The sequence below is a fragment of the Esox lucius genome, chromosome 7 (assembly GCF_011004845.1).
Source record: "Esox lucius isolate fEsoLuc1 chromosome 7, fEsoLuc1.pri, whole genome shotgun sequence".
In the NCBI taxonomy this organism is placed as follows: Eukaryota; Metazoa; Chordata; class Actinopteri; order Esociformes; family Esocidae; genus Esox; species Esox lucius.
Window position 1 is genome coordinate 30325413 of NC_047575.1, and position 27532 is coordinate 30352944.

The following is a 27532-nucleotide window of genomic DNA, read 5'->3' on the forward strand; positions in this document are numbered from 1 at the left end:
TTAATTAATATTTAACCGTGGTTAAATATTATCCAACAACAAGCAGCCATACAGGGGGACTAAAAACAGTGGCGTATGAAATACACAGGGAGGGTGTAGTGAGAAATTGGTTGTTTTAATTTGCTGATTGAGCCAAAGGCTATCAAGCCATTGTCAAGGATTACATTATGGCTAGTTTTTATTATTGGATTTTTCCCCCTTACATTTCTCTAAGTGAAAATATTCTATAACGATTAGGATACTATATATTGATCAGTCATAGAATGCCTGTCTTATCTGATCATGAGAGAACGAACTATCCAAATCTGAAACTTACTTTGCGAAGCCGCAGCTGACGGTATGAAATCACGTACATGTTACTTGATCATTTGAAAGCATGGGGTATAATTTGGCTAGTTTTCGCAGTTTATATCAATGTTAAATGTGGCAGCTGCTTAACTGCTATTTTGGACCAGAGGCATGACCATGGAGCAAAAACGTGGATGCTGATTCACAGCCTTCCGGCTGAAGATGCCCTGGTGGCTCGTGTGCTTCTTTTACCGGTCAGCGGCAGTGTTCTACTTGAGCTCTGAAAAAAGATTTCCCTCTTGCACTTCAAAGACAACAATAACAACAGCTGTACTTGGGCGACTGCAGTCGAACTGCCATCCACTTATAGTCTTACAGGTTTATCCCAGAAGATGTCGTGAAGATGACTTAAAAGTATATTTCTTTCCGAGATATTTTGCGAATATCTTCCAGCTGTTTGACCTTTTTGATAGGCTAGTTCATGTCTCTGCTGACTTACGGCATCATTTTAAGTCACATCGATGGACTATTGCGTATTATTCTCAGGCAATAGGCCACAAAGAACACAAAGCTTTTGACGTGATAGGAGCGCGCTAATGAATGCATTTCACTCAATGGATTTTTATATTTAGCTTTCGGTGACGCTCATATCAGCCAACTGCAAGCGGAGTCGAGAAGAACAAGCAGGACCGAATGCGCTGTGTTGCTTGTCATTTTGGTGCTCTCAAAAAGAATAACGTGAAGACGTTTAAGTCCAAACGGAAAAACTTTGATTATTTTGTGAGAACTCCCTTCTATAGGTCTACATGTAATGTTGTGAAGGCGCTGTGGAATAACGTAAATTAGGTACAAACTGACAGTCGGAAAATGATGGCCGGTGGAGCAGTTGAACAAAATGGGATTTTCTTGAATCCTCTTCACAGTCAACAGACCCACATGGAGTCGGATCCCCCCGACTCACGTAAACGACCACTAACTCCGACGGAGGAGGACTGCTGTACCAAGCGCACGAACACGGGAGGTAAGACATTGCACTAGTCCTTGGTCAGATACATTGTCTTCAGCGTGTCATGCAGTAACTCATGTTGCAGTAAGCTAACTCATGTTACAGCCACAGTGTGAGGGAATGTAACTTGTCATCAGCCCATTTGACATACCGATATCTTAGAAAACTGCTTAGAAATTACTACTTTTTCACTTGTACCCAATCAGGTGAAATAACGATGAAGCTAGTTGCCCAATATGTTACTATTTCTACTTTTGTTGGTTTTTATTGTAATACTTTTATAGCCTGTTTCACAAACGTGCAGTGTTTCAAAGCCAATTGCATCAGTGTAGCCTATCTGAAATGCCAACTGTAGCAGTTATCAGTCTAGCCATCAGTCTCTTGATACATCTTCAAATAAAATACAAACCAGTCTTTGTACAGTTAGAGTGATAGTGCCCCATTTGGCATCTGTCAGGTTTCAACCCCGCCACCTCTTTATGTTGTACACCTGGAGATTCCCTATTGTTTTCCATTGAGTGGAAAATTGATGGTGTAGAAGAGGCACTCTCATCATGGAACCTTTTAGTAGACTTAATTAGATGGACATTGACAATTAGATGGACATTGACAGTACACTTAAGAAAAATACCAAACAAGAAATTTAAATGTTTTATTGTTGAAACATAATCATAAACTACAATTGTGAATAACTTAGATCTTCAGCATGTGTCATGGCTATTTACTTTAGACGCCACACTTTGCTTCTGCAGATATATTCTCCATTAAGTCCAGTAAGTAAATCTTTACTCCTCGTAGCACCCAATGTAATTCACCAATTACCATCTGCAGACTAAAATGGTCTACCTATAGCCACTATAAACTGGTAGACTACCACACGGAGTATAAAAAACAACTGATCCATGAATAACCTATGACGTTAAGTGAAAACACAAAATGACGTGATTGTGACATGGTGGTAAAGCATTTTAAGCATTAATTTGAAATATTTGTACAAGTCACACATCTAACAAACCCTAATATAGCTTCAAGCAGCAATGACCCAGGGTCCAAGCCTTTAGCTCATTTCCCCCTTGATGGAATTTCCTCCATTGTCACTCTTTCACCCTTTTTGCCTTTGCGGCCACACTTGCCTTCGTAGCTCATGTCCCTGTTTCTGCTGTGTAAAATTATGACATTTTCACCTCACTGTTTACACGTGTATCTGAAATGGACAGTGGTGGGATCTGAAGCCATTTGGCATGGGGTTGAATGTTCTTTAATGTACTGAACTATGCATTAGTAAAATACACTCAGTGATGTTGTGGCATTTTTAATGAACTGATGTATTTAGGAATTCTATAAATGTATGGCGAAATAAGGAATTACTAGTTTAATTATGGCCAGTTATAAAGCACAACGCCCCGTTCATGAAAATTGATAACTCCTACAGACAGTAAGTCACTTGACCATGGCTTGTTATGCAATGCAGGCAGATGGATTACTTGTATTGCCTATTCTAACTTTCAATTATACAGTAACTCAAATGCCGTGATATCTATGTGACTTGGAGCTTGGTATGATCATCGCTACCAGACACGCTGGCACCTGATACCAGTTCAGCAATGTTTGAACACCATGGTGTATCTGAACATTGTTGCTGACCAGGTGCGTCCCTTCATGGCTATAGTGTTGTTGTTCAAGAAAGATGACAGTGAGTTCAGTTTACTTGAGTCAGTTTACTGCGCTGTCCCCAGACCTCAACCAAATAGAGCGTTTTGGGTTTGGAACAAGCCATTTGCAGCACAACTGTACAACCTGTCCAAATTGCAGCATCAGCATGATTCTGTTGTGTCAGCATGGACTCACATCCCTGTTGACCCACATCCCTATGTACCCCCATCCCCTTTGACCCACATCCCTGTTGACCCACATCCCTATGGACCCAAATCCCTATGGACCCACATCCCTGTTGACCCACATCCCTATGGACCCACATCTCCGTTGACCCACATCCCTATGGACCCACATCCCTGTTGACCCCCATCCCTATGGACCCACATCCCTGTTGACCCCCATTCCTATGGACCCACATCCATGTTGACCCCCATTCATATGGACCCACATCCCTATGGACCCACTTCCCTATGGACCCACATCCCTGTTGACCCACATCCCTATGGACCCCCGTCCCTATGGACCCCCATCCCTATGGACCCACATCCTTATGGACCCACGTCCCTGTTGACCCACATTCCTGTTGATCATTTCCAAAACCTGGTAGACTCCATCACTCAAAGAAGTCTGGCTGTTCTGGAGGAAGAGGGGGTCCACCTTGGTACTAGAAGGGTGTACCTAAAAGACTGATTACTGAGTGTGCTGTTCTTCACTTTACTTACTGTACTGTAATTACTGTACTGAACTGTGCTGAACTACACATATGCAATAAGGCGTGAGGGGGTGTGATATATGGCCGGTATATGTTTTATTTCTATTATAAACTGGTTATTAATTGGAGCAATGTGATGTCTTACCTGTAATGCACCGTCTCACATACTCTGGCTGTCAGCATTTACTATACTGGACTGAACCGTACTCTACTGAACTGTACTGAAATCTACTCTGAAATTAAATTTACGGTACTGGATCTTGTTTTCCCTGTTGAAGTATGTAAAGAATTGCAATGTTCCCCGCTTCCATGTAAGTCTACAGAAAACCGCAAAGTTTCCCCCTGAGTACTACAAATGGCTCAGTATAATGATGGTCTTGATTGGCATCTCAAGGGTTACAATTCTGATTGCGCTCACTTTGGCCATGGCATTTAAGATGACCACAATTTAAGGAGTATTTAAAGATCTTGGCCTATAAATTCTGTAATAACATTTTTGAAGATTTCTTAAGTGGGATGTTAAAAAATAAATAAAAAATTAAAAGTCAATATATGAACATTTTTAAAATGGCATTTGAGCAGTCGCTGTGACGCCATCAGCCCTAATGTGGATGTGTTGCTTCGGTAGAGCGGGACATCTAGGCGGAGCTGACTAGATTCAAAAGGTTCTTTTGGAGTCAAAGGTTATTCATAACACCACCACTGGACTGAGTTGCATCATGTGTAACCAGATGATTTGGTCCACCTTCTTATATCTCACAAGTTTTGGTCACCACACTATGTACCATTTGAGAACTATTCGTCTCAAAAAATGGGAAAATAATAGCGCAAACAGTTATAATATGTAATATAATATACAGCTCCGGAAAACATTTTGAGACCACTGCACCTTTTTCTTTCCTTTTTCACCTTTTTCTTTCCTTTTCCAGAAATTATTTCCAGAGCTATATATTATATAATATGGTTTCAGTCCTTGGACCCCTGAATAACATTTCATTGATATTTCTGGAGATGGTGCTTCTGTTGTTAATGGCAGAAATATTGTATATCAAAATAAGTGATTAAAGGTGTGTCTCATGTAGTTCAGTTTGTTCATGGAGATTACAACTCGTGTCTCATGTAGTTCAGTTTGTTCATGGAGATTACAACTCATGTCTCATGTAGTTCAGTTTGTTCATGGAGATTACAACTCATGTCTCATGTAGTTCAGTTTGTTCATGGAGATTACAACTCATGTCTCATGTAGTTCAGTTTGTTCATGGAGATTACAACTCCAAGGTTGTGGGACCAATGGTCCTGGAGTGCCAATTTATGAAAGTATCAAAACGATCACTGCTGGAATTTGCTCTGAATGACTTAGGCATTTTTAAATGGAAGCAGATACGATTTTAAGCAGATCCTACCATGCTTAAGGCAATGTATCAAAAGTTGCCCATTACTTTTACTATTACTATTATAGCTATAGGAAGTGGCTTTGAAAAACAGGTGATTGTTGGGGCACATTTGACAAGAGCTTATGTGATGCCTCAACTAGTTGATTCTTCATGATCTGCCACCATGGCCGTCTCAGTCAACAGATGTCATCCCAACTGAACACTAATGGGAGATTCTGGAATAGCGCCTGAGACAGCGTTTTCCACCACCATAAACAAAACACTGAATTATGGAATATTTTTCTGGAGAAAGGGTGTTGTATCCCTGAAATAGAGTTTTAGACACTTTTAGAATCTAAGCCCAGATGCATTGGAGCTGTTCTGGCAGCTAGTGGCTAAACGCTATGTTGGTGTTTACTTTTTTTATGTCAAGTTGCCTGAAGGCTCTCTCTGATAGAGAATATGCTGTTTTTCTCACAGCTGCTGTAGCCTACTAAATGACTTTGTCTATCTTTGGACCTTACTTGCCTGTATAAGCAACCAATAATGTGATATGGAACAAATCCTGATTAGTGGAATGGTAATGTTAAATGACAGGTGCACATTTACTATGTATTGATAAGACAGTCCCATTATCTTGGAGAAAAGTTGTATTGCATTATTGCATAATGCAGTAAACAGAATGAATAATTGTGTCTTATGGTCATGTAATTTCGGTTTCATTGTAGTTTTTTCTGATAACACAGCTGGATGAACCCCAGTCCTTTTGGTCTTTAGGCACACTATGTCTGATATTGATCACATCATTCCTGTTGGTCATTAACATGAATGGCAGTTACCATAACAAAGGGGTATGGTGCTGGTGGTTTTTATTGATGAATGCCTATTGTGCATTTTGGCTTGCCGGAGAATTACTGCCAACTCCATGCAGAGGTAGCCTCTTGCTTCTTTTTTACCGGTAGCACCCCTCTCCTCAAAACACAATTTGTTTTATTTATTGGCCATGCTAATTTAGCCTGTAATTGCTCATGTCCTGAGCCCCTCTTGCTGGCTCGGGTGCCTTTCCTAAGCCTGTGTAGCTGAAGGATTAGGTATGATATGGTAATGTTGCTAATGGAAAGGTTGGCATGGGAATGTGAGCTGATGTATTTTTTTTGTTGAAAGACACAGGTGCCCTTGCAGAGCGATGTGACGTGAGCGGACTATGAATTTGCCAGGTGGCAGAGGGAGAGAGGAGGGAGCCTGCTCAGAGACACCAGCCTGGCCCCACAATTAACATTTTATCGGTAGAATTTACTGCAAGATATTTGCCCAGATGCTAATGTGCTTTCGTTATTCCATCTGTTTGCGCTGTGATTTAAACGCACCGACGTATGTATCTAGAATGTGTACGAAGCGGCCAGGCAAATGTGACCAGCGTTTCCTGAGGTTCCCTGGAAATGACTATTGAGTGGAGCCAACCTACACGCGGATCGCTCTCCTACAGTCTATATGATTTATAGACATAGTGATTGGCTTCGCCCCCCCTTCCCGTCCCACCACCCCCACCCGACCATTCTGCGGCACTGCCATTTGCAGTGGTGGATAGTCCCCCCTCCCTCCCTCCCTCCCAACTGCTCAAACATGGCCGTCCAAGGAAAGAGGGTGGGAGAGATGGGGAGGGGGATGTACCGTGCACGCTCAGATCACTCCTCTCCACCTCCTTCACCGTCCACACACACCTTTTCAGCCGTTGCTCAAGGTCACCCCAGAATCTCTCCAATGAAACGCACAAACCGACCCCACTGCTAGATTAGCTTTTTGTCATTTTCCAATGAAAAAGAAAGTGAATGGGCCGCTACGCTTTATAGAGCTGCGTCAAAAGAGGCGGAGCGGCGGAGAAAATCAAAATTTTGGGGGGACAGGCAAGGGGGGAGGGGACATGACGCGCTTGGGGAGGAGGCTGCCGATTGGCCAGTCGAGTTGTCAATCGTCCACGCTGCTGCAGACAGACGGGCCACTCGATGAATATGGATGAGAGCAGTGAAAAGGGTGATGCGGCAGGGAAGACCCCCCCCCTTCAAACCGGTGCAGGCTTGAACAATGCGTGGCGTCTTTCACTGAAAACACTGAGAGCCGGCATTAGCATTTTCTCAGACAATTGAGGCTCTAGCCAGCTGCAGGCATGGCTTGGATGCTGCGCTGAAATCTTTTTTTTTCACACCCACTGATGTATTAGACTTCGGTGAAAAAGGTTGACTGGCCGCATTCCTCAACGCCACCATTGCACCTATGCCTAGCCTACTGTTTAGGTACCCTTACCAGATTGTACCCCGGCATTGATGGCGATCTGACAGAGGATTTTAACTGCAAATCTCAGAATGGGTAAGAGCCAAACTCTCTTTGTCATGACTTGTTGAATTCATTTATCACGCTCAACTCTTCATATTTTCGACCTCCTAAAAAATCTCATCCGCTCATTATTGCCAGTTTTGTTCCATCGTCCTTGCTGCCTGCCAGCGGCAGTTTGGTCCATTGACATGCAGACTGGGTATTTGGAGGGGTGGTGGGAAGGGGTAGAGGCTGGTCACAAGGCATTTCCTCCTGACCCACCCCCCGTGAGTGACTTCACTAAACATGTTTGGCTCGGTGTCAGTGCCTCTCCTTCAAGCCGCCCCTCCAGTGTGGGATGCATGGGGTTTGATCTCAACACCCCGACTGGCTCAGCTCCCCCAACCTGCCCCACACTGCTTCCATTCCCCTGGCGTATTGCAGCAACAGATTGCCATGTTTACTCTACCACATGACGCCATTGAAACCTGTTACTGTGATTCTTCAGACGCTAAGACAGACATAATTATTGACTAATGACAGTGAATGCTGCTGTGAGGGCAATGGAGTGAATCCCCACGGCGTGTCCTCCCATGCTGAGTTCACCCTGGTTTTAAGACACATAGATATAGGGACTGCACCCCGCCAACAGCAGCTCTGAAACATCACATTTCCATTCCGATTCAGTTGGACCTGTGTGGAGAGCTGACAGATATTTGTCCTCTGACAGGAGAAAAGAGTGTAGTTCCATAATGACAATGTCCATGCCATGGTCTTTACTTTTCCATCAAGGTCATCTATAATCATTACACTGTTTTCTCTAAACGGGAAAGATGAATGGAGGCAGCAGAAATTCAACCAGAAAAGGGCCTTGGCTGAAAGAGTATGGTTCGTGTCAGAGTGTAAAGCTGCCATAATGGTTTCGCTCCAGTAGATTGAGGAAGGATGAATATTCTCCGAAATTATCGGTGTGATGTACAAAATAAATATTTTGATGGACTAGATGTGTTGAAAGTGGTGCAGATTTTAATGTAAGTGTTGGTACTAGAGGTGTAACACGTGAGCAGCAATGATGGATCTTGGGTCTGAAGTAACAAAACTGATCAATTTTGGATGTGACAAAACAAAATGTCATGACCATATTGGAAGAAATCCAAAGGAAACACAAGGGGCATGTTATGAAAATCAGTAGAAAGCCGACGCGTAGACTGACTACGAAATCCTTAGATTTCAAAGTGCCACTTTCATTATGATGAGAATCTAATGAGCCCATTTCGGAGGCAAACAGAAGGTCAGTTAAAACACTGACATGGCTGTGTACAGACATCATCCATCCATTCATCATCCCTGAACGAGCCGGCAGATTCATCCCCCTGCATGAATCTATACAACGACGACACACACACACATACGTTGGCACCCAAATTTCACCCTGAGAAGGATAATGTAAAATATCAGGGTCATAATCTTTTTTGTTCTGGTCTGTATTCTAAACACGTTCATATACAGATATGAACAGTTCTTTAAACGTGCTTCTCAACAGTGACGTCACCCTAACCGCTGGTGGAGGCATTGAAGATGTCCCAAACTGACGTCATTCATTGAAATATCTGTGTTAAAAAGAGTAGTTGGAAATGTACAATATTTTCTGGGCCAGCACAGATATTTAAATAATTATGTAGGCTACTATAATCTATTCGGTTTCTAGGGTTGGTGTCAGGTAGTAATTGTGCACACAGGTACATACAGAGAATGCATATCTATCTCTCCTGTTGATGACTTATATCTGGGGTAGCACAACCTGATTTAGGTTGATATTCACAGTCAAATCCAACATTGGGTTGGTTGCTCTTGAGTTAACTTAACCCTTACCCAATCTGGATGTGTCTGGTTTGGCACAGGCTTTTTGCAGAGACAACCCGATTTTTATAAAAATACTTTACCAATTGTTTTAGTATTCTGCCAATCCAATCTCTGATCAAAAGACCAATATATTAGAATTGGGTTTGCCAGAATAAATGCAGACAACAAATGGATAATAATTAAACCTTCTTGATTAGCCAGTATGAGTGTAGAAAGGAAGATTCTCGATTCAAAATATAAAGACCATACCCATTGAGCAAAATCATTTGAAAGACATCTTTTCAATGTAATTTGCTCAGTAGGTAAGGTTTGGCCTGTCAATTCTTTGAACTGACATGATGTCAGTCACTGGGTAATGCAAGACAGTACTGTAAGCCATTGAACCCCTTTTAAAAGATTGGAGATTGAGTCAGTCTTCTTGGCAGTATTCTGAGTTAACAAATCTGAGGGATTTCAGTCCCTTATGCTCGCATCCCTATCAGTCATTGCTTAGGATGACAAGGGGTTAGATATCATGCTTTGCAAGCATATGGCATTTTTGTGTTTTGACCTAATGTAGGTTTCTGTGAGGTATATTTTTATATTATGATTTTCAAATAATTCCATTTTCTTCATGCTTCCCATTTTTGTAGGATTCAGAAAGAAGTAATAGTATTCATGATTTCTGGTTGGAATTACATATTTTCTCAGTGAGATTTGTAAAAAAAAGAATACTACAACTCCTTTAAACAGTTAAATTTAGACCTCTGCAAACTGGAAACGAGGTCAGCATTTACTGCACAGGAAATCTGGGACAGAACACAGAATGTGTCACCAAACTGACATGAAATGTGGGACTAGAGGTTACAAAAGAATCACACAACTCCCTAGATTCCTACGTACCAAAGTGCTATACTCACAAGAAGCTATGTGGCTAGCTATTCAAATGTATTCAATACATCTGATGCTTACATGTTGTTATTGGGAATTATTGAATGGAGCCGGAAGAGATGCTCTCTGAATGTGACTTGTAGTTTGATCCGTGCTGCAGACATGTATGGCCGAATTACCTCCAGCATGGTGTATATCCGACCTCCCCAAATCTGTTCCTGGAGAGCTACCGTCTTCTAGATTCTCTTCCAACTCTGTTTCTGTAGAGCTACCGTCTGAAAGGTTCTCTGTTCAAATCTGTCCCTGGTCTCTCAGGTTCTCTCTACAACCCGTTCCTAGAGATCTTCAAACCCTAATCTAGTGCATTTCATTCTAAAAGGTAGCTGGTAAACTGCTACAGGAGAGGTCTCCAGGAACAGAGTTGAGTGGTGATGCGTAGTAGAGCTTCTAGAGCGACTAGAGCTTCTTTACTGGCTCTGACGCTGACCTGTCTCTTGGTCTGTCTGTCCCTCCAGAGGAGGGTGAGTACTTCCTGAAGGTGCTGATCCCCAGCTATGCAGCCGGCTCTATAATTGGCAAGGGTGGCCAGACCATCGTACAGCTACAGAAAGAGACGGGCGCCACAATCAAGCTTTCCAAATCCAAAGACTTCTACCCAGGTAAGTAGACCCCACCATCCCAGATCACGTTATTCCAATGGAAAGGCTTACACACAAGATAGGGCTTCTTAAAACATGGCAGTCTCTTGATCCAAGTTCAGTACAAGACTGTGTTTTATGTTGGTTAAACTGCACTTTGAATTCAAACACGGGAAACTTAACAATTAAATTCAGCCTTCCAGTGACCTGTATTTTTATCCAGGTGAGATCCATGCAGAAGCCCCACATGTTACATACTCAGTAGTAGCAGTTCGCTGGTGTACCTCTTTCAGTTTGACTGCACTCTTAGCATGAAGCTGATTTGGTTTCTGTGTAAAGTCTGTATTCAGAAGTACTATGATTCTTCATTCTGCTACATTGCAATGATCACTTCTTATACATTTCCTGCCTTAGCTGCCTACACTCTAAAAAATAAAATGTTCCTGGAGGAACTTTTAGGGGTTCTTCAACTGAAATTGTTGGGGAACCCCTGCAAGTTCTATGAAGAACCCCTTTCTTAATGGTTCCTCAAATGGTTTGAGGAACCACTAATGGTTCCTTTTGAAGAACATTCTAGGGTGGACTGTTGAGGGGTGTTCTTCATCAAAAGGTTATTTGAGAAACCATTAAAAGGAGTTCTTTGAAATATTGGTTTACTTGTTCCCCTCGAAGAACTTATGGGTTTCCCATACAGTTCCAATTAAGAACCCTGAAAGGATCCTCCAAGCCCCTTTGGTTTTTATAGTGGGCTTTAATTTTACTGTGAGGTGGGACAGTGAATTCTCCAACGCACAGTACCTATAAGGTACTACTTTGAATGCACAAGTCTTCCAACAGGGCCTTGTTTATAAAAAAAATTGCAACATGATGGAAATGGAAAATGATGCTCAGTGACCCCACACTGATGGAGGTTGCTGCTCCACATGGTTGGTTGGGAAGCATCTTGTCCTCGGGACACAAATACCCTGTAGCTGCAGAAACGTGTCAGAGTTTGTCCTTCATGTCTGAGGAAGCTTCGACCTGATGAAAAATAACAGGTGTGCAGGGGCCCACTGTTGATTGTGTCCAGATGTCTTCTGTGGTAACTGATTGAAACCAAATTATCTTGTTTTAATTTTACTGATTGCTTATTGTCAACACATAGGCAGCTGAATGTGGTACTTTTGAACTGAAATCAGGTTGTCTATACCACCCTGGTACATCATTGGGAAGGAATGTATGTTCTGGCTTTTATACTTTTAAAATATACAGCTTATAGTAAACTCTGTGATTGCCTCAATAAATTGTACTCCAGAACTATGTTTCTTTGCTACTTACAGGCTGTCAAGATTAAGCCATTGAAAAATAATTTCTTTCCCCAACCTCTGCCAATTCTATGTGATATTGGGTTTTAGATGATCTACATGAAGAAAAGAAGGAATAAACGGCCTGCAAAAATCATAATGTATTGGCTAAAATATGGCCTATTTTCTGATGAGTGGAAAGCTTTATGTACTGTGCTTTGAATAAACCGTAGATGGGAATGATTGAACCTTGGCAAAGAGTTGAAGTAAAATACAATGCCCTTTTAGGGTAAACATGTTTTACACTCCTGTCCCTGGTCCTGCTATTGCAATACTGGATTTATTGTTGGTAATGTAGCTTTTAACTATCATCTGTCTGGATACTGTTTCCAGCAGGTCAGTGTAATGCAGGAGTAATAGAACATGCATCAGAGTTTCCAGCTGGCCGGTGTAATGCATGTGTAAGAGAACATGCATCTGAGTTTCCAGCAGGTTGGTGTAATGCAGGAGTAAGAGAACATGCTTAAGAGCATATTCAACAAGCCTGTTATTAGCAACGATTGCGTTTTTCTTGAATTGGGCAAATATTTTCTCTTTCCAGTTGCAGGTGGCAAATTATAAAAAATAAATCAATGTCTTGCTTATTGAAGCAATCCAGCAAACTAGAGGCAGGTGTGTGGCCACTCTAAAATGACACATGTCATTTCCAGAACAATGGGAAATCATTTGAAATACTAGAGATTGTGATGGACAGTTGCATTTCACAGAGCAAAGTTAATTCACTTATTGGAGTGGAGAACCTAATCATCACCGGGTTAGCGGGAGATTCTCCTTCGGTACCCTACACTATGGGCCGGTCAGCCCACTGGCCACAGCATTTGGTCTGCCAGGCAGTGTTTTTGAAGAGTCACCGTGACACGATGACGTGAACTCAGGAAGGGCAGTTCTACTTGTCTACCTAGACGTATTGAGGCCGTTGTGCTCATGTTTCCTCTTGGTCTTTGGATGGTGGATATGTTGATAAAACACCACCTGCTCAGCCTCTCCCCCTCCTAATTACTGTGATGAGTGAGGATTTCAGGGAAAGGGTGTTGACAGGGATTCGTTTAGATGCTGCTAGGCCCTCCACCCTCCCCTCCAAAAAAGAGAACAAATGAAACTATAACATCTCACACAGTGGGCCAGAAGTCCTCTTCCAGGAGGTATGTTTGTATCCCCCTTGCATGTGTGCTCTGGTGGATGTTTAGCACCGGATGGATGAGCCATTTGCTCCAGAGTGTAGTTTGCACCTGTAATTTAACATTAAAAACCAAAACTTGTTTCGTACAAATCTGTAACCTTTTGCTTACCCTTGTTTATTCCCCGCTGCTAACATAACGTAAGTTATTTCATTATTTCAAAGATTTTTTTGGAACAAACATAACATTGGAATTCCTTTCCATCTCCATTTGGTGTTGTGCTATGAGCAGCATGTGTTGGCATACCATGTTAGTACCAATACACACAGGTTACATTTAACGCTGTAACACTGGCCCTCCCTGTCCTTCTGCGCAACAAGGTGACCCACAGACATTTCCTCCAGCAGTCCGGAGTGACAGCCCCTGTTAGGACACCCACCCGCCGTCATTTAACGCATCAGACCATGAATGGCGGACGGCCTCTACGGGACTGCGACATGTCCAGCCGAGACCTGCCGTGGCGGTCTGAGACAGATGACTGGAGACGGTCGAGGGGTGGATGATGCATGACTGTGTGTGAGGAGACTTGGGGGTGGGGGGGGGGTTAGGCCCAGAGATGGGGTTTCACTTTCTCCTCTTCTTTCTCGACCCTTCCCCAGCTGTGTTCAAGCTGCTTTTCTCACTACGCCAGGTTTCCTCACCTGAGTATGTTTACCCCTATGAAAGGTTTAGCCCACCCTAGTGTGGGAACCACACACTGTACACATGCATGTCTTCACAAATACAGGCGCGTGGTTGCGGATGTGCACACAAACCTGCATGCGCGCGCTCACACACACTATTTACAGAAGCTACAAATGTTAAAGACACAAAGATAATAGAAGCAGAAACCCAGACTCTGTGCTCTGTGCAGTTGGCTGTCAGCCCAGCTAGTATATTGTTACACTGGGCGACACCAACATACACATTAATGTATCTGCATTAGTGTATTAGTGTCCGATTAGCTGAAAACCAGAAAAACTTACCTCACCCTGAAAAGCAACAGCAAAGTCAATCCGATTGGATGAGGTAGTCATCAAAAAGCAAGTCACAAAATGAAGTAACCTCACTGAAATGCTTTCAAGACAGCCTTATAATATTTCGAGTGAAATGCAGATAGGTGGTTGTTCTTTATCTCCCCACGCAGTTGAACAACTGCAGGCTAAGGCTATGGAGTGAACCAATGGACTCCAGAATCAGTCCTTCTTCATTATGCCTCTGGAACTGCAGTCCTGTGTGCCAGAGCCCAGCTTAACATGTGTTACAGTTCTGCTCTAACGTTTGCATACCCTTGGAGAATTGGTAATATATGTACCATTTTTAAAGAAAACATGAGTGAGCAGGCAAAACACGTGTCTTTTATTTCTTATGGGAGTCACATTTAACTGTAGGTCATAACAGAATGGCACAATCATAAAACAACACATGGCAACAAAGTAAAAACTGAACTGACCCCTGTTCAAAAGTCTGCATACCCTTAGTTCTTAATACTGTGTATTTCCCCCTTTAGCATCAATGACAGCGTGCAGTCTTTTGTAATAGTTGTTTATGAGGCCCTGAATTCGTGCAGGTGGTAAAGCTGCCCATTCATCTTGGCAAAATGCCTCCAGGTCATGCAAAGTCTTTGGTCGTCCTGCATAAATCGCATGTTTGAGATCTCCCCAGAGTGGCTCGATGATATCAAGGTCAGGAGACTGTGATGGCCACTCCAGAACCTTCACTTTTTTCTACTGTAACCACTGGAGGGTCAACTTGGCCTTGTGCTTAGGGTCATTGTCGTGCTGGAAAGCCCAAGAGCATCTCATGCACAGCTTTTGTGCAGAAGAATGCAAATTGTCTGCCAGTATTTTCTGACAACATGCTGCATTCATCTTGCCATCAATTTTCACAAGATTCCCTGTGCCTTAGAACTCACACACCTCCAAAACATCAGTGAGCCACCACCATGCTTCACAGTGGGGATGGTATTCTGTTCACTATAGGCCTTGTTGACCCTTCTCCAAACATAGCTCTTATGGATGTGACCCTAAAGCTCTATTTTGGTCTCGTCACTTCAAATTACAGTGTGCCAGAAGCTGTGAGGCGTATCAAGGTGTTGTTGACATATTGTAACCAGGGCTTTTTTATGGCATTGGCGCAGTAAAGGCTTCATTATGGCAACTCGACCATGCAGCTCATTTATGTTCAAGTATCGTCGTATTGTGCTCCTTGAAACAACCACACCATCTTTTTCCAGAGCAGCCTGTATTTCTCCTGAGGTTACCTGTGGGTTTTTCTTTGTATCCCAAACAATTCTTCTGGCAGTTTTGGCTGAAATCTTTCTTGGTCTACCTGACCTTGGCTTGGTATCAAGTGATCCCCAAATGTTCTACTTTTTAATAAGTGATTGAACAGTACTGACCAGCATTTGCAAGGCTTTGGATATCTTTTTAGATCCTTTTCCATCTTTATACATTTCTATTATCTTGTTACTCAGGTCTTTTGACAGTTATTTTCTGCTCCCCAGGGCTCAGTATCTAACCTGCTCAGTGCATCCTTGTGAAAGCTAACAAACTCATTGGCTATTTTATACACAGACACTAAGTGCAATTTAAAAAGCCACAGATGTGGGAAATTCACCTTTAATTGCCATTTTAACCAGTGTGTGTCACCTTGTGTGTCTGTAACAAGGCCAAACATTCAAGGGTATATAAACTTTTGATCAGGGCCATTTGGGTGATTTCTGTTATCATTATGATTTAAAAAGGAGCCAAACAACTATGTGATAATAAATGGCTTCATATGATCACTATCCTTAAATAAAATATATATTTTTGCATGATCAGTCATATTTTCAAAATCAATGCCAAAATGTCCCAGTTTCTGCCAGGGTATGCAAACTTATGAGTGCAACTGTATGTACATATCTGAACCTGCATTATAGCTGCTCATAATAACCACAGTCCCACCCAAACTGTCTAGAAAGAAACGATCTGGGTTCTCAGTAGTCACTGGATGACAGTCACGTCTGCCGTGCCAGTGGAATCCAGTGACCTCTCCCTCGTTTGGAGCACCGACACCTGTTCATTTTTGGTGTTGCCCTCACCTGTGTTCCTGTTCGCTGTCCCTGTTTGGGTTCATTCTTCCCTAGTGTGTGTTGTCGGCCGTTATTTGCAGTGCTTCCGCTCTCGTGTGTAGTCTGTGTTTTTGTTGCTTCACAGCTCTGTTCTTAGAAGTCCTCCGTTCTCCCTGTCCTGCCTCCTCCATGCAGCGTTATGGTGACATGCCTTTAAAGGTGGACCATTGTATACTCCAAACAGTGTCTGGAAAAAGTTGTAGAACTTAACTCCTTTAGATCCGTGGTGTTTCTGTTGATGTCATACTTCATTTTCCTGTGGTTGGATTAAAGGGGATAATTAGGTAGCCATGCTGCAAACAGGTCCAGGTTGAACTCGGGTTAACCCCCCGACTCTTACAATAAGTGCTATTGATTTATTTTTTTTGTGATTACAGAGAAGTAGACAGGAGACCTGTTTAACATCCCATCCAAAAGACGCGACCCTACGTATGGCGATGTCCACGTCCCATTGGGATATTATCTTTAGACGAGAGGAAGGAGTTCCTCCTACTCCAACGCCATTTTTAGCAGCATCTGTTCTCCCATCCAGGGTCGCTGATGAGCTTCTTAGGCGAGGCAGCAGTGAGACTCATAATGCCACCTACAGTAGTTGCCCCATAGGGACAGTCCATATCACATAACAAAACTAGTAAAAGCCGCATTGATTAAATGACTTCACTTTGAACTCCAAGATGGAAACACTGGAGACCAGCCAGAGTTGGGATTTGGATCGAGTTTGAGTGAGACCGTACCAGCCCCAGTCTGTGTGGGCTGTGTGTTTTCACAACTCTGACAGACACTTCCTGAATGTCGACAGGTGCTTGTAAGAGCAGATGTGTGTCACCCAATCATGTAAGGCAAGATGGAATCACATTAAAAGGAAATGAACACAAATGGCCCAGGCTGGCAGGAGCAATGCTGCCTGCAAAATGAATAGGCCAGTGCTAGCCAGCTGGTCTTCCTCACAAAAGACCCCTCTCTAAGAGGACTCATGTTCAAAGGTTCCCCCAAGTATCTGATTGTCCTTCAGGAAATATTTTTTAAAAAACAATTAATTGATTTGTAGTTGTATTTTAATAGACAAATCACGATGCAGTGTGTGTTCTAAACTCCTATAAGATTGAATGCACGATGTGTGTGTAGAGGTATTTAAATGAGCATCACGGTAAGGAATGGGAGAAAGAGCGTGCTAGATAACAGTAGTGAAAGCCTTGAAGGAGGCACGCAGGCTGTGGGAAGGATGTATTGTTGCATCACCTGTTTCCACGGCAACATAATTCCAATAGACTGATAATGGGGGTGTAAAAAGTAGCCAAGAAAGAGCAAAGGGTGTGTGTGGGGGGGTTGAAGGGGCAAGGACAGGCCCATCATTTCAGGGCTCTGGGAGAGTTAGATCATTTAGGAGGAATCCTTTGTCCCCCCAGTGGTTTGTTACCCGAGCTTGTCCTTTCTTCTCTTTCAGCTGCTCTATTCTGGCACACCTAAATGGGGGTATTATGGGATAGGTTAGCAATTACCCCCTCACCCCCCACCCTGCTTAAAGGAACGGTGTTATCAAATCTGCCGGTTTCCAGTGCAAAGTATCTATTGAGTTGTGTTATGGTTGCTTTGTTCATCCTGGCACTGGTAATAGTCATCCAGGACGTTCCTGCCCAGAAACCTGTTTCCTTAACTTAACTTGGACCAAAACTCTAAGGTGTCACAGCTCTGTGATGCTGAAGATTCGGGTTACACATTGACATGTCTGTTGTGTCCACACAGGAACCACAGAGCGTGTGTGTCTGGTACAGGGTACGGTCGAGGCTCTGAACGGCGTCCATAACTTCATCGCCGAGAAGGTCCGCGAGATGCCTCAGAGCGCCCAGAAGACAGAGCCCGTCAGCATACTGCAGCCACAGACCACGGTCAACCCCGACCGAGTCAAACAGGTAAGGCCCCATCCACTCACGCACGGCAAGCTCTTCACCGCCAGCTTTCTCAGCGCGGGCCGGATGAAAGCATGTTCCCTCCCTGCCTGTCTGTCGGACATGTCAACAGCGTAGAGGGGAAGAGTCCTGAAGCCACACGCTCCGCTAATGGCCCACTTTGTTTGACGGGGCGGGTTTGTCTTACCGGGTTGTCTGGTCCACAAGCGGAGCGCTGGCAGGGTCAGGAAAATGTGAGGACATGGGGTTATTTTTAACAGCCCCCCAGGTCTTCTATAGTGCCACAGAGTTGGACGGCAGCTGCAGCCTTAACCCCTTGGATTAACGAATTGCTGAGTAAAGCAGGGGGCTGGTCTAGTAGAATGACTCGGTGACTTGTTCTCCGGCTTTCTGACTGTCCGATCTCTCTGTCCCTCCCTCCCTTCTCTCTGGCTCACTTCATTCCTCTGCAGGCTAAGCTGATCGTGCCCAACAGCACGGCTGGGCTCATCATTGGGAAGGGGGGGGCCACGGTCAAGGCGGTGATGGAGCAGTCTGGTGCCTGGGTGCAGCTGTCCCAGAAGCCCGAAGGCATCAACCTGCAGGAGCGCGTGGTGACCATCAGCGGGGAGCCCGAGCAGAACCGCAAAGCCGTGGAGATCATCGTGCAGAAGATCCAGGAGGACCCTCAGAGCAGCAGCTGCCTCAACATCAGCTACTCCAACATCTCGGGCCCTGTGGCCAACTCCAACCCCACCGGTTCCCCTTACGCAAACTCTGCCGAGGTCCTCCCCAATGCCGCCGCCGCCGCCGCCGCCACCGCCTCCAGCCTCCTGGGCCAGGCCGGCCTGGCGGGAATGGGTGGGTTCCCGGGCACCATATCCAGCTTCTCTGGCAACGACTTGCTGGCCATCACCTCTGCCCTCAACACCCTGGCCAGCTACGGCTACAACACCAACACCCTGGGCCTGGGCCTCAACCCCGCCGCCGCCTCCGGGGTCCTGGCCGCTGTGGCCGCTAGCGCTAACCCGGCAGCCGCCGCCGCCGCCAACCTTCTGGCCTCCTACGCCAGCGATGCCTCCGGCGGCTCTGGCCATCCCGCAGCCGGCTTGGGGGGCTTCTCGCTGGGCTCGCTGGCCGCCGCGACGGGGGCCTCCAACGGCTATTTGAACGCCTCCTCTACGCTGATGGCCTCCTCGATGCTGGCCACAGAGAAGCTGGGTGACGGGGCCAAGGACGTGGTGGAGATTGCCGTGCCTGAGAACCTGGTGGGCGCCATCCTGGGGAAAGGCGGGAAAACCCTGGTAGAGTACCAGGAGCTGACAGGCGCCCGCATCCAGATCTCCAAAAAGGGAGAGTTCATCCCCGGCACCCGGAACCGTAAAGTTACCATAACCGGGTCGCCGGCAGCTACACAGGCAGCCCAGTATCTGATCAGCCAGCGGATCACATATGAGCAGGGTGTGCGTGCCACCAACCCCCAGAAGGTGGGCTAAACGGAGAAAAAGATGACATAAAGGATGGAGACAGAGAACAGACAGGGAATGGAGGGTCACGGAGAGGGAAACAACGTCCAAATATCTGTTAAATATTTCAGTATTAAAAAGAGAAGATCACAGAGGAGAAGCCGGAGAGAAAAACAAGATAAGTGTGATGTGATTGTGTTTTTAGGACCGAGGTCCTGATGTTTTTTAAAAGTTGTGTCAAGTCCTTTTGATGACGGTGATCAGAGTAAAGCTGAACTGGTCCACTGCCAAGCTGCAGATCCAGGGGTGAGTCCACATGATTTCAGCCCCCTTCAAAAACCTCATAGCTTTCGCTCTCTTCCGTTTTTCTCTTATTTGGTTTTTCAGCTTCGGTTGCAGACCTCCGCTCCCGGTGAGTTGAGAGTCAGTTGAGATTCCAGACGAGCTAAAAGAGCAACGATAGCTGTTTGCTCATGCCTTTTTCCTTTGACCTTAGCCTTGCTCGGTGTCAACAAAGCAAACGGCCTTGTCTTCATGAGAGAGGTTAAGTGACGAGCACCTGAGGTCGTCCAAAACTATTAGGCAGCCATTTTAATCTAAATTCTTAATGGAGCTCACAATATTAATCACTGTATAATTTTAATCAGATTTGAGGTTTTTACAATTTGGTTTTTTATCCTTTTTATTTTCATCAACTATTTATTGAAATATGGTCTCATTCAAACACGTGTAGATTATTTAAACCTGTGAATTCGGGTTGACATGAATGTAAAGACAGTATTATAGTTATTTTGTTATTAACAAAGATCAAATGTTGAGTTGCAGTGACAGATATGTATAGTTTAAACCCAGAACTGCACAGTAACTATATGAGTGTAGATCAGGGGTCAAATGTTCAATTTGAGAGGGTAGGGGAGGCACAGGAATGTACACACACACACACACACACACGTTCATATATGTATACCGCCACCCACATACTCACCACTTTTGGTGCTACAAAAACATAACTTCAGATAGGCCTTTATCTCCTTTATCACCTAATTTGAAAGTCCCTTTGAAGGTTGCTCTCCCTCTATGTGATTGTAAGATGCCAGGCATTATCCACTCCTCTGTAGTTTACGGTATCTAGTTCTGCCTTCATGTGAGCAAAGGAGAACAGGATTCTATTCTATTCTATCAGTTAATACTTTACTCCACTAAATCACAGTTCTCCTTTAGCTGCTGTAGAGAACAGTTTCTTGTGCCACAGTTTAGATCGGAATAACATAGTTACTGGTTTAAAACCAATCTTTTTTCCCCCTATTGTCATGAATTGGCCCTGTATTTTCAGTTTGCCACCTGATGTTATGCCTTGGGACATAATTAAATCCCTCAGCACTATAGCAAACCCGATGTATCTTACATTACCTTTTACATTGAAGAAACATCTAACTGGAAGAATCCTCAAGGGAATGAAGCACTACAAAGCAGCTTTGTTAAAAAAAGCAGTATTGAACCTTATCTGCGAGTGAGGAGATGATTGCTTTACATCCAGGGTGGCTAGAGACATCTACGGAGACACTAATGAGAAATAAATGGAGTCACTATGAAACACATTTGGACTGAAACACATTTGGAGTTTTCTGTGAACCATTACTCACAATCAGTCAATACCAATATGGAGTCAAGTGTTTATGAAGTTGGTCAGGCCAACCTGTTATCTTACCTAAAGTAGTTATAAATGCTAGCTTAAACTGGCCGTAGTGCATAATATGTTGCCGAAACCCTTCGCTTACATTCTGTAAGGTTGCAGGTTCTTCTGGAGCATTAGGAAACACAGATTTCCCTTGCTTTGCGTCTGCGCTGCTATCCATTGGTTTTCATCCGAGTACACTGGGTCTCTTATGACTGCACTGTGAGACACAACCAAGACACAGAATGTGTCCGTCCCTTCTTTGAGCCAAGTGTTATTGGCTCGTGTTTTGATGTACATATCCAAGAAATAGGCGTACTGCTGGAGCACATGCATTGCATGTAGTAGAGCAAAACCAGCTGAGCCGAGTGATAAGAAGCATCTCACCGGGACATCCACGACGTGGTGTCCTGAAGATGTTTTGGTTTACCAATAACATTGCACAGCAGAGAGCTGCTACACGTTCATATTCGATGGGAGTCTCTTCTACTGATCAGTCCAGAGTCATCGGTCAACCATGTTGTCTTTTAGTAACTCCAATGACTCACATTGATTTTCCTGCACAGCAGTCCCAGAATACATTTCACATGTTTCTCCATAGCCTTATGCACCCAAAGCTCTGTGACTGACTTCCGATAACACAAGGACGAAGGGATGGCACCAGTGGTGTTGTGTGGGTTAAAAACGCATGTCACTGCTGCCTACCCGCCGTTTTAACAGCAGCACTCCGCATTATGAGTGAATTGACCAGGCCCCTCCTCCAACCAACTCAGCAGTTATTCTAAGGAATGTCTGCCGTACCTCGACCCCACCTTGCTATCTACTTTGTGTTTGAGCGTTCTGCATGGCATTGCACCAGCCTCGAGCCCCATTACCTTGACTCACTGAATACACATTTCCCTTTCACTGTATTTCTGAAGGGATGTGCTATGACGAATAACAGCACTCATTGGAACCTTCATGTTTTTGCCCTAACCTCCCGACATTTTATCACTGAATTAAAATAGAAGCACAAATCTATGGTGAATTTAATAATATAAGCAATGCAACTAGACTTGGTTAAGAGAGAGACTACTTTAGAGCTATCTGATCTATACATTGCAACTCCTCTCTCTCTGTCTCTCTGTCTCTCTCTCACGCTTTCTCACTCTCTCTCTCTTTGGTCATCACTTTTCCTTCTCTTTCTTTAGACATTTACCCCACCCATATGCCCCCTTTTCGTCTAATTCAGAAAACACCTATATCCAGATTCCCTTCTCTCTCTTCTCCCCTCTCTCACCTTCCTCCTGTCTTGTCTACTCTTAGGCTCTGACGTCTGGGGTTGCAGGGAGTGCCGAAGTGATTGATAGGAGTTATGCACTATAGGTCATAAGGGTATGCAAATATTTTCACAGCCCAGTGGAAATGCACAGATAACACCTGCCTCCAAACTGTGAAACCCGACAAAACTAACCAGCAACATTGGTTCAAACTACGGTTTCAAATTCCCCACTAAAGGAAGAACAAGTAGGATTTACACAGGCCTACACCGTGATCTATTACCTTTTAAGGGAAGGGTTATGTGTTTTGGTTGAATGAGCAAATGTTTGCTGGTTGACCAAACAGAGCATCTATTCAGCCTCCTAACTAAAGAAAGCATAAGTAAATGAGAGAAAGTTGGGAACTTGTCTGTGACCTCATGCTGAAACGGTGACATCCTTTATGCATATCCTCTTATCTGAAAAATGACTAGAAATTCATTTCTGTGGAAAATGTCATGTCAACATGATCTATATGTACTTTATTGTAGCTATTCTAGTTTGTAGTCCAAATGCAGTCCAGCGTTGTCGATACAATGTGAAACTCTATGTTATCTTTGTGTGGATGATGATGAGTGCCAACTAAGCCTGATTAAGATTAGCTTCGCGATTTGTTTGTGCATTACGATGACTCATCATCGACAGGTGGCGTCCTTATTTCTGTCATTGATGATTTAGTTTGACCGTAACAAAAATGTAAAGAATATTGGAAGCAATATAGTAGCATGTTGTCCTGTTTTGTGTTTTTGTTCTGTCTGTTGTATGAACCTTTGGAATTACTAAGATTTTGAATGAATAGGTTTCCATGTACTTTTTGTAAGTTAATGAAATGCTGCTATTTGATAAGTGAAATATACAAAATATTTTAGTTGAAAAATATGTCTGGTCTGTTGATTAGAAACCTGATCTAAAAGACGGGCATAAAACGAGGTGTATAGAATACTATACAGTATTGGTAAGATAGTAACATTAATAATAGACTATAGTACAACATGTGCCAAACTAGACCTCTGCAGCTTCTGAAATTGTAGATGTGCGATCCAATGTTAGATATTAATAACTTGTTTTAGAAGTGCTGATCAAGTGCCAATCAAACAATGTTTTTAAGTTAAGAAAAGATAATCAAATACATAACTTAAGAAAACAAAGGACGAAAAACTATTTTGTGCATTGTTTTACCCCATAGCTACATAGAATAAGAGCTAAAGATTGTGATTTTTATGGATCCATGTTGTTTTACACTCCATGCATCCCCTGTGTGTTCGTTTGACCTGTGGCTTAAGCACTGCTGTTTTTCACAAATGTCTCTATAGGCCAGCATGGACTAAGCATAACATGTTATAAGCATTCATAACATAGCCATTAACGATCAGACAAAATGTGTTTCGTGGAGTTAGGTGTTATCTTTTTGCACGTCTTCTATTGCATGGTATCAAAGTGAATTATCGAGGGAAAAAATAAACAGAAAAAAAAATAGCAAGGTGTTCTCGTAACATTCAAATACATAACGTTGCATGCAGTCAGTTGTAGAGCACTTAAGTTAATACCGCCTCATTTAAAAAGTTTTTTATTTTCAAAAGTTGGGAAGCAGCCCATTATTGTCATGTTGGCCCAAATACAATACATCTCAGATCAACTTCTCATACACTGAGTCCATGTCTTTATCACAGCCTCGGTTTTGTTTTCTTAAGGTACCATGAGGAGTATTACAAATGTGAAACAAGCAAACGCGAAAATGTTATTCAGTGTTATTCTTGTGTTTTGCTTTCTAGAATACCAGGCATGCATTTTTTTATATCAGGTTAAACCTCAGTAAAACCTGTGTGATATTTTTTAAGATTTTTTATACCACAGCTTAAAAGGCCAGATCTAATCTATGAATGTACTCCCATTTGCAATTTTTTTCTGTTAAATGTTTATCAGTCTTTTAATGTGAATTCAGGGCTGGAATGTCAACTACATGTAGATTTAACACACAGTATTATGTCAAAACCAGTTTCAGCTATAGTCAGGTAGGCCAGACATGGCCACAGTCATAACCCAGATATTTTTTGATCAACACTTCCAATTCGCTGTCAACATTATCCTGTTTGTTTGGTGTTGCATAAATGCACTTTACTGATCAATGGGGTCATACCTTTTTACAAATGACATCTCCTATTATTGGATGTGAAACAAAGCAAACCATGTTAACTTACACTTGCTTTTGTCATTCTTTGCTGTTGCTCTGATGTTATTGTTAATTTTTTTTTCTCTTAACGTTTTGGGTCTCTCATGAATGATGAGAGGGGTTTGTGTATCAGACTATTTTGAAAAGGTGGCACGTGAGTCCTCCCAATATGGCTTGTCCATTCCCTAGCAAAGATTTTTTTAAATTGCAGTGAGCAAATTTCTCTTTAAATGAGGGAGAGGGTACTTAGATTGGAAGCACTCCATCTTGTCATGTTGCATTCTGCTGCCTTGATATCAGGAGGGTGGGAGTATTTTTATGAAAATGTAGGCATTGAAAGCACGGTAAACCTCATATAATGTCTCAATGTGGTGTTATCAGAGTCCTCATTTGTTACTTCACAGAATGCAAACCCATGGTCTCACTGATATCATTTTCAAATCGGAGACAAATAGCACCAGCAGAATTAGATTGCCTCGGTCATACTGCTGTCCGTGACAGTGATTTGACGACTCAACCTGTTAGAACCCTGTGTAATTTAAAACAGTGTTGGAAAACTACTTTGCCACATGCATGACTCTCTGTCAATTCCTTCTGCCATACACTGCTACTACCCCCCCACCAAATGTTCGAACCCCTCCACTACTGAGTGCCAAACTTAGTCAACACCATTCCACACCTAATTAGTTTTTCTCCAAATGTAATCTGGACATTCATCTATCCCCCAAGGATCTTCCTTAGGAGGATTCCATTAAACGTAGATGATTTAGGCTGCGTGCCCCTTCCTTTCCCCTCTAGCTATTATCTTTTCAGCCTATTTGACATTACGATTATTTGTGCTGTTGTGTTGAGCACTTGTCATTGTATTCTTACTTTGAATGGAAAATAATGCTGATCCCATTCCTCTCAATAATGGGAGGAAGGAAGGATTTCTACCAACTGGCCATTTTATCTTTGACCCTCCAATTAACTTAGTTGACCTTATCCATCCTTTTACGTGCTCACCTGTTTGTTTGGATTTTTTTCACCCCAGGGTTATTTCCAAACTTTGCTCAGACTACAACTGTATGAATTTTCCTTTAGATTTTTCTGTGTTTCTTCATTTTCCTGTCATCCGGACAATTCTGCAGGGTAGAACGCCAACTGAAATGTTGATTAAAAAAAGCATGAAGATGCCCTGCACCTCTTTTTAGCGCCATTGTAAATATTATTTTGTGTTTTGTTTTTTAAATCTTTTTGGTTTTCATCTCAACAAATGGACTGTCAGCATAAGTAAAATGTTAGCTGATACTAAGACAATTGGAATGATTCTAGTGTCTCTATATTGAGATCTAGAAAATACTATTTGATAGTCCAGGCCTAATTTGTACTTTCACACTTTCACATCATGAAGCATTTGCTTGGATGCCTTCACATAGATACACTCTCAATCTTAATGATAAAAGGGCAGCCCTATCTTTCCTTGTGCCATTTTAGTGAAGTACGGGTGAGAGTATTTATTGACATATTTGCATATGAGTGCCAAATAAATCGCAACTGAGCCAAAAGCCAGCAAGCCGACATTGAAATTGTGGCTAGCACTGGGACGGTTCACTTTCCAATCCCATTACCCTCCCAAAAACATTACATTGTTTTACATTGACTTAACATGCCAATATTTTCTATGCTGCCAGTCTATTTACTGCTTTCCTCAGTGAAATGTCTTCGAAGCAGTTCCTTGTATAACAATAAACTGTTGATCAATGACAACAGAAATTATGAAGAGAGAATGAAAGGATTTTAAAGTGTAATTTTTGTGAACTTTTTTTAAATTGTTATCAGTTTATCTGAACATCATTCATTAATAGATTTAAGGGTAATGACTATTTAATGTAACTGTAGTATTGTGTTTGTAAAAAAAATCAGTGAGTTGTGTTTTATGACTCGTGGACTACCAGTGAAGTCAGCATTTCAGTGTTAATATATTGAATTGTTTTTTAAAGATTATTTTTGCGACGGCAACAGCAACAAAGAGTCATTATAAATGTTCATTTTAGCATCACTTGTCTTCTGTTCCTTTATTCTCCTCCACCTCTACTCTGTCTCATTGGAGTGAAAAGTGTTGAGTTCAAAACAGAAAGGTTCTGTTCGCGATGGGGTGCTGAGTGTTTGCTTATGAACAATTATTTGACACAACTAAAGTCATAACTACAGATCTATTGTGCATATTTTGGGTAAACTATACCGTTGATCTAACAGTTAAATTAATATTTCATTAATTCTTTCCATCCTCTCTCTTTGCCTCGTTCTCAAAACCCGTTGATGTTCAGTGGAATCAGGGGCCATAAACCTTCTGTCTCTCCTACATTACTGAGCTGTTCACTGCTCCATTACTCCTTCTGTGTCATGTGACATCCTCCATAACAATAACTTCTAAACCAGTGTTTAACAATAACAGTAATTTTATAAAGTGGTTTTTATTACATCTCCAAGTGCTGCATTTTACTAGGATTTAAAAATGTTGTAAGACAGTCCAGAACAAGAAGAGTCTATTAGGAAGTTGCTTCAAACGTTTGGGGTCACTTAGAAATCCCCTTTTTTACCGTGACAAAATACATGAAATCAGTTTGAATAGGAAATATACAGGAAATATAGTAATTGAGCTGTTTCTAGCGACAATAGTCATTTATAACATTAACAATGTTTTCACTGTATCAACTCAACAGT

General features: G+C 42.7%; 1 protein-coding gene across 2 annotated transcripts; it reads left to right on the forward strand.

The window, feature by feature from the left end:
• Positions 1-632: 632 nt before the first annotated feature.
• Positions 633-26867, forward strand: nova1 (NOVA alternative splicing regulator 1). 2 transcript variants are annotated; one of them, XM_010870790.5, is made up of 4 exons: positions 633-1309; positions 10594-10737; positions 18075-18241; positions 18691-26867. In XM_010870790.5, exons 1-4 carry the CDS (start codon positions 1156-1158, stop codon positions 19711-19713), a joined length of 1488 nt encoding a protein of 495 aa, XP_010869092.1. In that variant the 5' UTR covers positions 633-1155; the 3' UTR covers positions 19714-26867. The 2 variants fall into 2 exon arrangements, with proteins under 2 accessions (XP_010869092.1, XP_010869093.1); XM_010870791.5 differs by lacking the exon at positions 633-1309 and adding an exon at positions 7086-7399.
• Positions 26868-27532: the final 665 nt, after the last annotated feature.